Source organism: Zootermopsis nevadensis, unplaced genomic scaffold (assembly GCF_977971745.1).
Source record: "Zootermopsis nevadensis isolate Lab colony 2312 unplaced genomic scaffold, Znev_1.0 Znev_ptg000025l, whole genome shotgun sequence".
Classification (NCBI taxonomy): domain Eukaryota; kingdom Metazoa; phylum Arthropoda; class Insecta; order Blattodea; family Termopsidae; genus Zootermopsis; species Zootermopsis nevadensis.
This window is the reverse complement of record NW_028259157.1, coordinates 1,371,251-1,386,417: the sequence shown is the minus strand read 5'-3', so window position 1 is coordinate 1,386,417 and position 15,167 is coordinate 1,371,251. Positions and strand designations below refer to the sequence as shown.

At 36.8% G+C, this 15,167-nt stretch overlaps 1 protein-coding gene across 1 annotated transcript; it reads right to left on the bottom strand.

The window, feature by feature from the left end:
• On the bottom strand, window positions 1-14,565 carry LOC147872610 (fizzy-related protein homolog). Its single transcript, XM_087355661.1, has 11 exons — window positions 14,419-14,565; window positions 13,918-13,950; window positions 12,684-12,800; window positions 11,706-11,771; window positions 11,004-11,264; window positions 10,496-10,684; window positions 9,145-9,369; window positions 8,727-8,859; window positions 7,861-8,018; window positions 6,594-6,791; window positions 1-6,469 (listed from the first exon to the last, which is right to left on the bottom strand). The coding sequence occupies exons 4-11, from the start codon at window positions 11,724-11,726 to the stop codon at window positions 6,425-6,427; spliced, it is 1,230 nt and encodes a 409-aa protein (XP_087211787.1). The 5' UTR covers window positions 11,727-11,771; window positions 12,684-12,800; window positions 13,918-13,950; window positions 14,419-14,565; the 3' UTR covers window positions 1-6,424.
• Between the last annotated feature and the right edge of the window lie 602 nt (window positions 14,566-15,167).

Sequence of the window (15,167 nt, the reverse complement as noted above, 5' to 3'; positions counted from 1 at the left end):
TCTCACATCTAATAATATATTTAAAATTAAAAATACAAAACAATTAAATATCAAACAATTTAATGAAAAAACAATCATATACACATTGAGTCAAAAGTATGCTTCCAAACTATGTGTGTATTCCTCGATCAAAAATAGGAAAAAATGTTTTTATGAACATGTGGCCTCAAAAGCTTATTTTTCAAAATAACAGCTAAATATAAGTTTCAATGTATGCAATTATTGCCAAGTATAAGGACAGGGATGTTTCTTTGTAACACATGCTCAAAGGTTGCTCCTCCATTCTCAACACATGCCCGAGCACGATGCACACAACAGGGTTTCTTCGAATCATCAGGCACGCATTCTGCCAGTACAATCACATACCTTGTAAACATACTTTTGACTCACTCTATATACATATATATATATATATACATGAAAAGGCTACATAGCTGATTACTTACAAAGAGATTTAAGAACCATGTACTTCTGGGTATGTGGCATTAAAGAGTAAACATGAGTCTTATCTAACTATATACACAGTGCGGCAACTGGAAAACGGGACTGCTGCTGGAAAAAAATTATGGTTCCATGTATGAGCAATCTGAGCATTGTATATTCAAAGTAGCTTTCTCCTGCACCTACACGCTACACACAACGACGATGAAGCAAATGAGAGGAATGGCGGATGGCCGTGTCTGGAATTCTGTTCAGTACTCTCATTACAGCCCTTTGAATGGTGTACACGTTATCAAATAACAGCCTTTCAGTGGTGCTTTGAGTTTTGGAAACAAAAAGAAGTCACACGGTGCTAAGTCTGGTGAATATGGTTGATGCGACAATACACAGACTTTTTTGGTGACCAAAAACTCCCTAACAATGAGAGCCTTATGGCTCGGCACTTTGTCTTGCAACAGGAAGCAACTGCCGTCTTCTCGATACTGAGGCCATACACGACGGATTCTCTGAAGCAAACGTTTCAAAATGTCCAGATAGTTGGCAGCAGCAACTGTCTCGCCACTGGGTATGAACACTTTGCGCACAATTCCCTCACTGTCGTAGAAAATGGTTATCATTGTTTTGATTTTTAATCTTTCTTGACTTGGGGAGAGTTTGCCAACTTCCACTCCGCAATTTGTAGCTCTGTTTCGGGGTCGTACTGGAAACATCACGTCTCGTCACCCGTAATGATCGAATTCAGGAAGTTGGGTTTGTTTTCAGTGGCATGAATGAGTTCCCTGCAGTGTTAAACTCAGAGCTGTGGTTGATCGTCTGTTAATGAATGTGGAACAAAACGTGCAAGACCTTACATTTTTTTCAAATCCTAAGTTATTATTTGTCGAATGGTTTCCTTATTAACGCACAGATCATCTGAAATCATTCGAAGCATTGCACATCGATCATTGGTGATTATTTCTCGCACCTTTTCAATCAACTTTGGCGTTCAAATCGTTTTTGCTGGGCTAGGATGTTCGTTTTCAACTGACTCTCTTCCATGGCAGAAACGGTTATGCCACTCAAAAACACATGTATGAGACAGACAATTATCTCCGTACACTTGCTTCATCATTCAAAACGTTTCCGTGGCACTTTTGCCCAGCAGAACACAAAATTTGATGTTTGATCTTTGTTCCACTCTTGCTTCACAACACACACACAAGAGAAACGTCTACTTCAGCTCACACTACCTTCTCAAATGGTGGCAATGTATGATGACATTCAGAGTGTAGATGTAGGAGAAAGCTACTTTGAAAATACAATGCTCAGATTGCTCATATGGAACCATAATTTTCTTCCATCACCAGTCCCGTTTTCTTTTTATCTAACTATATATTTGAAAATAAAAATATAACATAATTAAATATCCAACAATTTAATGAAAAACAATCATAAACACATTGAGTCAAAAGCATGCTTTCAAACTGTGTGTATTCCTCGATCAAAAATAGGAAAAAATGTTTTTATGAACATGGGGCCTCAAAAGCTTATTTTTCAAAATAATAGCCAAAAATAAGTCTCAATGAATGCCTTTAAAGCCAAATATAAGGACAGGGATGTTTCTTTGTAACAGATGCTCAAAGGTTGCTCCTCCATTCTCTACACATGCCCGAGCACGATGCATATAACAGGGTTTCCTCGAAACATCAGGCATGCATTCTGCCAGTACAATCACATACTTTGTAAACATACTTTTGACTTACTCTGTATATATATATATATATATATAGGAAAAGGCTAACAAGCTGATTACTTACAAAGAGATTTAAGAACCATGTACTTCTGGGTATATGGCATTAAAGAGTAAACATGAGGCTTCTCTAACTATATATTTGAAAATAAAAATATAACACAATTAAATATCAAACAATCATATACACACTGAGTCAAAAGTATGCTTCCAAACTGTGTGTGCATTAATCGATCAAAAATTGGAAAAATGTTTTGAAGAACATGTGGCCTCAAAAGCTTATTTTTCAAAATAATAGCCAAAAATAAGTCTCAATGAATGCCTTTAAAGCCAAATATAAGGACATGGATGTTTCTTTGTAACAGATGCTCAAAAGTTGCTCCTCCATTCTCTACACATGCTCGAGCACGATGCATACAACAGGGTTTCCTCGAAACATCAGGCACGCATTCTGCCAGTACAATCACATACTTTGTAAACATACTTTTGACTCACTCTGTATACATATATATATATTTGAAAAGGCTAAATAGCTGATTACTTACAAAGAGATTTAAGACCCATGTACTTCTGGGTATATGGCATTAAAGAGTAAACACAAGTCTTATCTAACTATATATTTGAAAATAAAAATACAACACAATTAAATATCAAACAATTTAATGAAAAAGAATCATATATACACTGAGTCAAAAGTATGCTTCCAAACTGTGTGTGTATTCCTCAATCTAAAATAGGAAAAAATGTTTTTATGAACATGTGGCCTCAAAAGCTTATTTTTCAAAATAATAGCCAAAAATAAGTCTCAATCAATGCCTTTAAAGCCAAGTATAAGGACAGGGATGTTTCTTTGTAACAGATGCTCAAAGGTTGCTCCTCCATTCTCTACACATGCCCCACCACGATACACAAAACAGGGTTTCCTCGAATCATTAGGCACGCATTCTGCCAGTACAATCACATACTTTGTAAACATACTTTTGACTCACTCTGTATATATATATATATGAAGAGGCTAAATAGCTGATTACTTACAAAGACATTTAATACCATGTACTTCTGGGTATATGGCATTAAAGAGTAAACACAAGTCTTATCTAACTATATATTTGAAAATAAAAATACAACACAATTAAATATCAAACAATTTAATGAAAAACAATCATATACACACTGAGTCAAAAGTATGATTCCAAACTATGTGTGCATTCCTCGATCAAAAATTGGAAAAATGTTTTGAAGAACATGTGGCCTCAAAAGCTTATTTTTCAAAATAATAGCCAAAAATAAGTCTCAATGAATGCCTTTAAAGCCAAGTATAAGGACAGCGATGTTTCTTTGTAACAGATGCTCAAAGGTTGCTCCTCCATTCTCTACACATGCCCGAGCACGATGCATACAACAGGGTTTCCTCAAAACATCAGGCACGCATTCTGCCAGTACAATCACATACTCTGTAAACATACTTTTGACTCACTCTGTATACACATATATATATATTTGAAAAGGCTAAATAGCTGATTACTTACAAAGAGATTTAATACCATGTACTTCTGGGTATATGGCATTAAAGAGTAAACACAAGTCTTATCTAACTATATATTTGAAAATAAAAATACAACACAATTAAATATCAAACACTTTAATGAAAAACAATCATATACACACTGAGACAAAAGTATGCTTCCAAACTGTGTGTGTATTCCTCGATCAAAAGTAGGAAAAAATGTTTTTATGAACATGTGGCCTCAAAAGCTTATTTTTCAAAATAATAGCCAAAAATAAGTCTCAATGAATGCCTTTAAAGCCAAGTATAAGGACAGGGATGTTTCTTTGTAACAGATGCTCGAAGGTTGCTCCTCCATTCTCTAACATGCCCCACCACGATACACAAAACAGGGTTTCCTCGAATCATGAGGCATGCATTATGCCAGTACAATCACATACTTTGTAAACATACTTTTGACTCACTCTGCATACATATATATATATATTTGAAAAGGCTAAATAGCTGATTACTTACAAAGAGATTTAATACCATGTACTTCTGGGTATTTGGCATTAAAGAGTAAACACAAGTCTTATCTAACTATATATTTGAAAATAAAAATACAACACAATTAAATATCAAACAATTTAATGAAAAACAATCATATACACACTGAGTCAAAAGTATGCTTCCAAACTGTGTGTGCATTCCTCGAACAAAAATAGGAAAAAATGTTTTTATAAACATGTGGCCTCAAAAGCTTATTTTTCAAAATAATAGCCTAAAATAAGTCTCAATTAATGCTTTTAAAGCCAAGTATAAGGATAGGGATGTTTCTTTGTAACAGATGCTCAAAGGTTGCTCTTCCATTTTCTACACATGCCCGAGCACGATGCACAGAACAGGGTTTCCTCGAAACATCAGGCACGCATTCTGCCAGTACAATCACATACCTTGTAAACATACTTTTGACTCACTCTGTATACATATATATATATATATGAAAACGCTACATAGCTGATTACTTACAAAGAGATTTAATACCATGTACTTCCGGGTATATGGCATTACAGAGTAAACACAAGTCTTATCTCACTATATATTTGAAAATAAAAATACAACACAATTAAATATCAAACAATTTAATGAAAAAGAATCATATACACACTGAGTCAAAAGTATGCTTCCAAACTGTGTGTGTATTCCTCGAACAAAAATAGGAAAAAATGTTTTTATAAACATGTGGCCACAAAAGCTTATTTTTCAAAATAATAGCCTAAAATAAGTCTCAATTAATGCTTTTAAAGCCAAGTATAAGGATAGGGATGTTTCTTTGTAACAGATGCTCAAAGGTTGCTCTTCCATTCTCTACACATGCCCGAGCACGATGCACAGAACAGGGTTTCCTCGAAACATCAGGCACGCATTCTGCCAGTACAATCACATACCTTGTAAACATACTTTTGACTCACTCTGTATACATATATATATATATATATAAAAACGCTACATAGCTGATTACTTACAAAGAGATTTAATACCATGTACTTCTGGGTATATGGCATTACAGAGTAAACACAAGTCTTATCTAACTATATATTTGAAAATAAAAATACAACACAATTAAATATCAAACAATCATATACACACTGAGTCAAAAGTATGCTTCCAAACTGTGTGTGTATTCCTCAATCAAAAATAGGAAAAAATGTTTTTATGAACATGTGGCCTCAAAAGCTTATTTTTCAAAATAATAGCCAAAAATAAGTCTCAATGAATGCCTTTAAAGCCAAGTATAAGGACAGGGATGTTTCTTTGTAACAGATGCTCAAAGGTTGCTCCTCCATTCTCTACACATGCCCGAGCACGATGCATACAACAGGGTTTCCTCGAAACATCAGGCACGCATTCTGCCAGTACAATCACATGCTTTGTAAACATACTTTTGACTCACTCTGTATACATATATATATATTTGAAAAGGCTAAATAGCTAATTACTTACAAAGAGATTTAATACCATGTACTTCTGGGTATATGGCATTAAAGAGTAAACACAAGTCTTATCTAACTATATATTTGAAAATAAAAATACAACACAATAAAATATCAAACAATCATATACACATTGAGTCAAAAGTATGCTTCCAAACTGTGTGTGTATTCCTCGATAAAAAATTGGAAAAAATGTTTTTATGAACATGTGGCGTCAAAAGCTTATTTTTCAAAATAGCCAAAAATAAGTCTCAGTGAATGCCTTTAAAGCCAAGTATAAGGACAAGGATGTTACTTTGTAGCAGATGCTCAGAAGTTGCTCCTCCATTCTCTACACATGCCCGAGCACGATGCACACAACAGGGTTTCCTCGAAACTTCAGGCATGCATTATGCCAGTACAATCACATACTTTGTAAACATACTTTTGACTCACTCTGTATACATATATATATATATGAAAAGGCTAAATAGCTGATTACTCACAGAGATTTAAGAAACACGTACTTCTGGGTATTTGGCATTAAAGAGTAAACACGAGTCTTCTCTAACTATATCTTTGAAAATAAAAATTCAACACAATTAAATATAACGAAGTAACTAACTATATGATTTGGGAACCCAAAGGTTCATCATTTAATAAAACAAAGACCTCGACCAGACCCAGTACTGTGCCAACTAATCCAAACTCCTTCAGCTCGTATCTCCCACACATATACAATATACTCCCATGTATATCTAGGTCTCCGAGCGCTCTTCCCCTCAGGCTTCTTCATCTGATGCTCTGGAAGAGATCCAACACTGATGATTTCTTCTCCTGAAACAAGAGATGAAAATCACATGAAACATTTTTATTAATGTCCACAAATGTAACCTTAAAAAAATGTTAACATTACAAGATACAAGTTTCCCCCTCCCAATGAATGAGTTAAACATCTTACCTTCTGTGAACGATCTCTATCAAATACTTTCCAGAAGTGCAGTGTCTCATCCCCAGCCCCAGTTACGATGTCTTCTCCATCTGGAGACACAGCAACATAAGGCACTGCAGATGAATGGCCAGTGAGACTTGCTACCTGGGACATGCGGGGATATCTCCAAATACGTATATGGTTCTTTAACGTATCGTGGGTGCTAACCTACAACAAACAATTAAATTTCCACAAGAAATGGAATTAAAAGTAACAATCTGGAATAACATCCATACCAAATTCCATGAAAATTTGTCAGCCATTCTCATTTAACAGGTAATGATGCGAACAATGACACAGCCAATGACATCATCAGTTAATGCACAGGATAATGGATATTGGCGTCACTGTAGATCGTAATCCAGATACCTCACAACTTGTACCATGTCATGTTGGTATTACAGATTGCAGAGTACAATTACGGAGTACTTTACATGCCAAATGTCTAGAGTTGTAAGTGTATGGAAGTACAAAGAAAACTTATCAGGTCCTCTACACGGACTCAAACATGCCTAGACAACACGTATTCGTACATCGCACGCACCAAAGGTATTCTAGGAAAAGGAAAATACAGCTCATCATTTAAATGTTTCTGGTTCACAATGTCTCCAGGGATGGTCTTTTCAGGTCTCTGCCAACTCTGGGCAAGTCTAGAATCTCCTGTTCACAACAGAGCAGATTCCATTACCCCAAACAAAACGGCGATTACTAAGACGGGCCCTAAAGTTTACTGAGTGCTCTGAATCACAGTGGGGGGTACGGTATACTCCATTTCCCAAGAATTTATTTTTGGAAAATGTGAAGACATCAGTTCATAAGCAAAATCTGGGAGATGTGGATGATTGAAAACCCTGTTAATTCCTCTGTAAACGACAAGTATTAACCTAATGAAAACTTATTCGATGTAAAGCTGGCCCTTTTACACTGCCAACATAGGGTGAAGGTAAGGAACCGTCCCAAGTGGAGACGACTTCGCAGTTATAATTTTATGGTTGCATTAAGTGCAATCTTCACCAAAGAACAAATGTACAGATTTTATAAATTATGTCTGAAGCAAGTGGAATTTCAAAATTATTTTTGCCTATCTTAAGGTGATCACAATATATATTTCGATTTAATCTTCTATTTTACAAATACTTAACCGTCCACAAAAAAATTAAAAATACAATTCTTACTTCTATCAACAATATCGTTCCATGTACAAATTGCAGATCACATCGACATGCAAGGAACTTACCAGTTCAGAGGAATGTTTAGACCAGATAAGATTACAGACTTGAGATCCAGTGTCCACAAACTGCTTTGGTTGTCCTGTGAGTGTGTTCCAGAAACGAATACACCGATCAGCTCCACCGCTAGCCAAGAGTCCACGTTGTTGCGGGGACCAGGCAATAGCTGTAAAGTAAAATTTATTTGAGTATATTACTACATTGTGTGCACATGATCATCAGCATGGTACAAGATTCCGCATAAAATATTAACATAAACAAAGAGAACAGAGAAGGCAACTACGAGAAACATGAAGAAATTTACTTTGCAAATTATGAATGCTGCACAGAACAGTGAAATCAATGGCATCCAAAGAATATAAGCACCATGTTGGAGAAACTATGAACTTGTATCAGTTATATTACGCTCTTCTCAATTTTCCGTTCCAGCACTCAATTATGAATCATGTGAAGCAGCAAATACTATATACAGTACAGGGGAAAAGAAATGCATTTTCATATTTTTGTGTGTGTGTGTGTGTGTGTGTGTGTGTGTGTGTAGAGATGATCTGGAGTATTTCAATTTATGATGGCATTCCACAAAATTTGCTCCTATTCATTTTCAATCAACCGCTTCCACGATCAATATCTTTTTGAAAACATGAACCAAAACATAACATTCTTTTTATTTCACATTACGGAATATATCCACAAAAATGTGATGTAAGGGCAATGATTGGAACTGATTCTTCCAGCACTTATGGTTTTAAGTGCATCATTTTCTTGCAGCAAAGCCTGCACAAACATGTGACAATATAATAACAATATTTACTCACTTCATAGAATCTCATTTTAATCTGTCACAAATGTGGATGATAAACACAATGATTCCTACCTTTCACTGCTGCCAAATGCTGCGTGTAAGTCTGGACAGGTGAGTCTGAATGGAGATTCCAAATACTGAGACGACTGTCACTGCCACCGGATGCCAGGCTCTGCTTGTCTGGAGACCACTTCAAGCCGCAAACCTTTATTTATAGTAATTGAAATTGATGACAATAATTTTAAAACATACTTTTCAGCAATAATTATAATAACAATATTTGATGTGAGGTTCTGACCGTGGTGAAGATGTTGATGCTGTTCTTCTGGGTCGTGATGCGATGCGGAGATGAAATGTCTTTAACTTCAGAGCTGAAGATGGAGACTGTATGTATCTATGTCAGTCCACATGGTTTAACAATCCAGAAAAATATGACAACTGTTTTGCACCAATAACAAAATTAATAACACTTAAATGATTTCCTACTTACCTCCTGTCGATGGCCAACCAACCTTCTCTCTGGAACAACACTAGGAGTTCTCACATCACATTGCAAGATAAGTCCGTCCCGGCTTCCTGACGACACAACATCACCATTCCAAGCAAGCGATCCAACTCTGTCTGGATGGCTCAGCAGCTCATTCACTTGGGAATTTAAAGCAACGTCCCAGACTTGCACGTAGCCATGATGGGTGCCAATTGCTACCAAATTTCCCTACAAATACAAAACACCAGGTCATAAAGGTGTCCAATAATAAGAATCAGTCCTAAATTATGTCACAGGTGATTTCATGTGTTATCTGTTCGGTAACATTTCCAGGTCAGAATATGCAAATTCTTACCTATTATCTACACCTGCTGCAGAATATGGCAATAATATTTCATTTATACAAAATTATGACATCACAGTACATCAGAATACAGACAAATACATTTTTCTTTGCAAGTCTTCATGGATGGAGTAGCCTATATGAATAACGCCCTCGTAACTGGCCCCATCACATACCCACCTTGAATGTGTGTTACTGTAAAGTTTGCAAAAATTACTGTTAACACTAAACAACTGACATGGCTCTCACCCACAAGCCAAAGTTATTCAGACAAATGCACGTATCCTGAAATAAATATGGCTACCTCGGCACAAAAATCTCTATAAGACAAACTACTAAAATTTTGGGCTTGGTCTCCCTCACTTGGCAGACAGTGGACATAATTCTTCTCCACCTTCCTCCAGAAGGATTACAACAAGAAATCCAAATTCTTCAGATTTCTCTTAATGCACACAACAGCAAACTTCAGAAATAACAAGGTGTTTCCCTTGTCATGGACACAAAACATAAGATGAAAAGCAGAAAGCACCCACAGAAATGGGGTTAGCATTTGACACTGATTTGAGATGGGTACAACGAAATATTGGCCACCCGCTCTCCAATAAACAAATGTGTCAATTGTAAACCAACAATTACGTCACATAGTATTCTAGTGACGAGTCACCATAGGCTGCATCAACTTTACGCACTGCATGATAATTTTCCTATACAATCAATAATGTATTTATGCACAACAAATACTTTAAGATTAACAACAATCACAGCAACAACCAAATTCAAGATTTCTGTCTTCCGGGTTGTTGCGCCGTGTAGTATGGTCGATGTTTACCAACGTTTCTGCGGGCGAACTGCCTCCGTCATCAGGGCGATGAATACTACACAGCGCAACAACCCAGAAGACAGAAATCTTCACACTCACCGCTGTGAAAACCTCAAATCTTACAACAAAATTCAAATTTAACAGAAATACTTTCCAACAACCAGAGTAAAAATAGTCTGGCCAATACTTACCTGTTCATTCCATGCAACTGAAGTTACAGAGGTGCCATCTCCAGATAAATCACACAGTCTTCCAACCTGATTAGTGCTTGCACAAAAAAGATATACGCAACTTCCTAATCCCACGCTTAACACATTCTCTGAAGACCAGTCAATAAGATTGAGGTAGAAGTTATCTTGGAGATCAGGGGCATCCAACGTCTTCAAGAGAAAAGACATAAAATTCAATAAATCAGGACAAATAATGAAGTACAGCACATGAAACGCTCAATCCTTAACATAAAAAAGAAGGTCATTATAACTATTTCATAATAAACACTCTATCACTGTCTCGTGGCTTGTGTTGGCAGAACAGCTCATCACAAAGTCACAACAGCCACGTCAGCCAAATAAGACTTCATCAGAGGGGGGGGGGGGGGGGGGGGGGGGAGAATCAGACACTGATACGGGATGTGAAGTGAGCACAGACACTTCATTTGTGGATTTTCAAAGATTAAAACTAATACAAAATATGACTAACCTTGTAGGGTACTGGTGATATTTTCCTCCTTGACCTTCTCGGTGCACTAAGCAACTTAAGGCTTTGTGCACTAAGTGGTGACAAGGAAAAGATATTTGATCCTAGAATGGGCGCTCTTCTCTCATCACATGGGTCTCTAAGATCTTGAATGTTGGCCCCAAGAAGTTCGTTTTTCAGCAAACATGCGTATGCCAATCTCCCAATCTCTCCGTCACCATTTTCAAAAGCCTCTTTCGTAGTAAATCCATTCTGGCCAGACTCCTACATTTAAAAACAGACACAAATTTCATTGACATTTCTACAACTTGCTTACCTTAAGAGAAATGCATAAAGCTTATAGACAATTGGGAATTGACAAAAGACCTGATGGGAGGTGAGCTATACAAATACATCACAAACAGCAGTTTTAAATGGCGGTATGATACACTCACTCCATGTGCAAAGAGAAGAAAAAGTAAATTAATTAGAGGGACATACAACACTGCTTATGTCCCCAATTTAATAATCTGATAACATTTTTGTACAGTGCAATTGTAGTCAATTAACAAGAAAACAATGTTTGTGGATAAAGGTTCATTTACATATCTGATAAAGTACTGTCATGAATATAAATTCATCTCATCCTCAGCACAGCATACTCACTTCATCTATCCACTACTTTTAAAAAGTCACAAAAATCATAACTCAATCAGAAACACTTACTGTGTCTATCTGAATCTTCATCCGCCATCTGTCGCCATAGCGCGGCCGAATAAAGCGATCGAATGCCTGCAAGTAGGGAAAAGATGTCAGTTAAAAATCTAACAATTTCTCTGAACTAACTAAGAGAACAATATACACTATGAAGATAACTGTCTTCTGGGGCACTGTGCCAAGAAGCATCGCGGAAGTCCACAGACGTTTCAGAGGTGCTTGCTGCCTTCATCATCAGAGCAAACTTTGAACACACTACGTGGTGCAACATCCAGAGGACACTAATTTCCTTACCTGTTGCCACGAGAACCCGAAATGTCACCAGTATATAAATATGTAACACACTTTTAATTCAGAGAAAAATTCTTATACTCAACTGCACACTTCATGTTTTAGAAACCACAATGCAAGCAAAATCTAGAACCGTCAGCAGTTCATACACCAGAGACACACAAGAGTACAGTCAAAATGCCTTCATCACCACTAAGCAGTACAATAACGAACAAAGCTTTCAGAACGGCAAAGCAAATTTACACTTGGGTTGTGAATGAACCCATTCGGTGCTGCTGCAGACTTCGACGTTGACATGCAGAAATTGTTTGCGATGGTGATACGTAGATGAAAGGATAACATCAGGCATGATCCATGGGACACAGGAGATGAAGACGATTGGATTTTCATGGCCAACGACAGGGGCAGGTGATGAATAGTGTTCCCACAACCATCAAGTAAGTAAGTTAATAAGACTGTTGATTCATCAGCATATATGCAAAACAAAACATGCAGCCTCACCTAAGAATAAGTAAGGAGAAATCACACAAATCACGGATATAATATAAAAGGGGAAACTCAGAGCACTTTTCTGTGCTTCTATAATTGTAAAATGCTAACTCCTCCAATTTCATCCTTTCCTCTCCCTTAAACAACCACACGTGTGCATGCACATGCCACTCTGCCATGCTTACAAAGTCCAACATTTTATCTTACCCATGAATCTTAATGACCACCGACCAACATCATGTGGGACTGAATGTCATCATGGCACAAAGTAACAGAAATGCACGAAATTAATATTGTCTAAAAGTGCTATCTTCAAGCGGTCACCTGCAATAATAAACATATGAAAGGGAAATCTTCACACACAGAGAAATTATTCATTATTTATTTCCAGTTTACTTGAAGACACTTTCAGTAGCTCAAACTATACAGCATCAAATGCTACAATGGTTTCTGAAGAGGAAGGGACATGGAAAGAAGTGGTCACAGCTTACTTCAAATACTATCCTGACATTCTCCCAGAGACTGAACACAACCATGAAAAACTTCAAGATTTGAACTCACAACTTCCCAAAGACAGCGGTAACTACTTAACAGCGACATTAAGTAAAGAAATTTTACATTCAACGACAGGTTATAATTTAATAACAGTTGAGCACGTGGAAACCAACAGTCACACTAATTTTCAGCGGGTATACATTACAATCACTCAAGTTGAATTTTCCACCTTAATGTAAAGAAAATGAACCAGGTGTCTTTATTTGGCCCAGCTCACTCCTCACACCTCTGACATTCGGCGTGAAACAGATCGTGCCCATCAGAGGGTTTTGCTGGATAAATAACAAATTACACTGATCCTATCACGGTAAGCTCACGGCCTGAAGATACACTTCTCAAGAGAACAGATGTCTGGGTTACATATTCTGATTGTTCTGAATTCTGTCTGCCTAAGCAACAAAGTGCAAGTCTCTCCACAAGGATCAACCATAATATTTAATGTGAAAGTAAATGATGAGCTCCACGTAAACAACGCAAGTGGTCACATTTGCAATCCTTCTTCCTTTAGGTAGGACTGAGGTACTCACAACAGCGGATGTGAAGAGGGCTGTTTTCTGGGTTGTGAAACTGTGTGGTCTGGTAGAAGTTTACCTGTATTTCAGATGTACTTGCTGTCTTCATCATCAATCAGCGTGACTTATAGCCATCATGATTGGAGGCAGCTAGTAACTCTGAAATGTCAGTATACTTCAACCAGACTACATGGCACGTGAACACTGAAATGAGCCATCTCCTTACATCCTTTCAATAAAAGACTTGGTTTCGTTCTAGAGGTGTTTGCACACGTTGATAACACAAAACTGAAATGTGTCCACTGGGATTTGTCATCAGCGACTGTCTACACAGTATCTTTAAGTTTACAAAATCAGAAATGAACTCCACTTACCATTCTAGTACAAGTCAAGTTGGCAGGAGTAACCTACAAAAGAAGGATTTGTAATTAGTCAAGCATTTTAACATCAATCACCTTCTTAACTGACACATACACACAAATTAGTTGAGGCTCAAAGGGACAAATCATCTTATAAAAGTGGGAAAGGAGAGTAACAATGAATAAAAGTTACAACTACTGAAATAATAGCAATATTTAGAAGTTACAACAGCTATTATTGTAATAGAAAGTAGGAAAAATTAAATTTCTGCTGTTGTGAAAGGTTATGTCACAAGACACAGCTCACCCTCTTTTCTATGGTACTAAGGAGTATTGAAACGCAGGTATCAGAATCTAACAAATTTCACTAAAGTAGCTTTATCAAATGAATAAGAAACTACAGTACCATTATAAATTAAACCAGTTCATTTTAAAAGAAGGAAGATTAAGAGAATCAAGGCAATGACACACATACATAGTCAATGTAGGAAAGCACTTAAACACAAACCTACTTACCTGATTACATCAATTAGTCCAAAGATTTCTACAAATTAATTTATATATCCCGTGTATGTTTACGAACCTTGAATATTACAGATTTCAGTAAAAAAGAGGAAAGGCACTCCCTCTCAACTCAGACAGCTGTTAAAGACAAAAGAGTGTCACCAATGACAACCGATGTCACCTACTCCTGCCATCTATGCATATCATGAAATAACACAAGAATGCAGGGGTGCCAACAGGTGTATTTCGTTCACATAATTCAGCAAAGGAATCGTTTATACCTGGCTATTGTTTTATTCTACAAATTAGTAAAAGCGTTCAGAGGGGACCTCTGTTTTGCATAAATCATATCACCTTAGGATATGAACTGCTAGCGAGGAAATGTTAAAATGGACAAGGCTCACAGGAAACGTTTTAGAATTACGCAGGTTACCGATACTGAAATTTTGAACGAATGTGTAAAATGATTGGCTATATTAGGATGGCAAATTACCTAAGAACTGTACCAAATTTAAACAATACTAAAATATGCGTATTTTCATAAACTGGGGAAACTGAGAACGTTATTAAGAAAATGGCTCTGACCAGGGGAAGTGGGCAAGGAATTACGGAAGTTCATCAGGAACAAGGAGAGTAACATATTTTCGTTACATATAACAAAACGGAAAGAGGTAAAATTTCGAGTGCAGTTTATAGAAGTAGGAAGTATAAGTAACCATATTTGTTTGTTCCATCATTACTATCGAGGAAACGTGTACGAC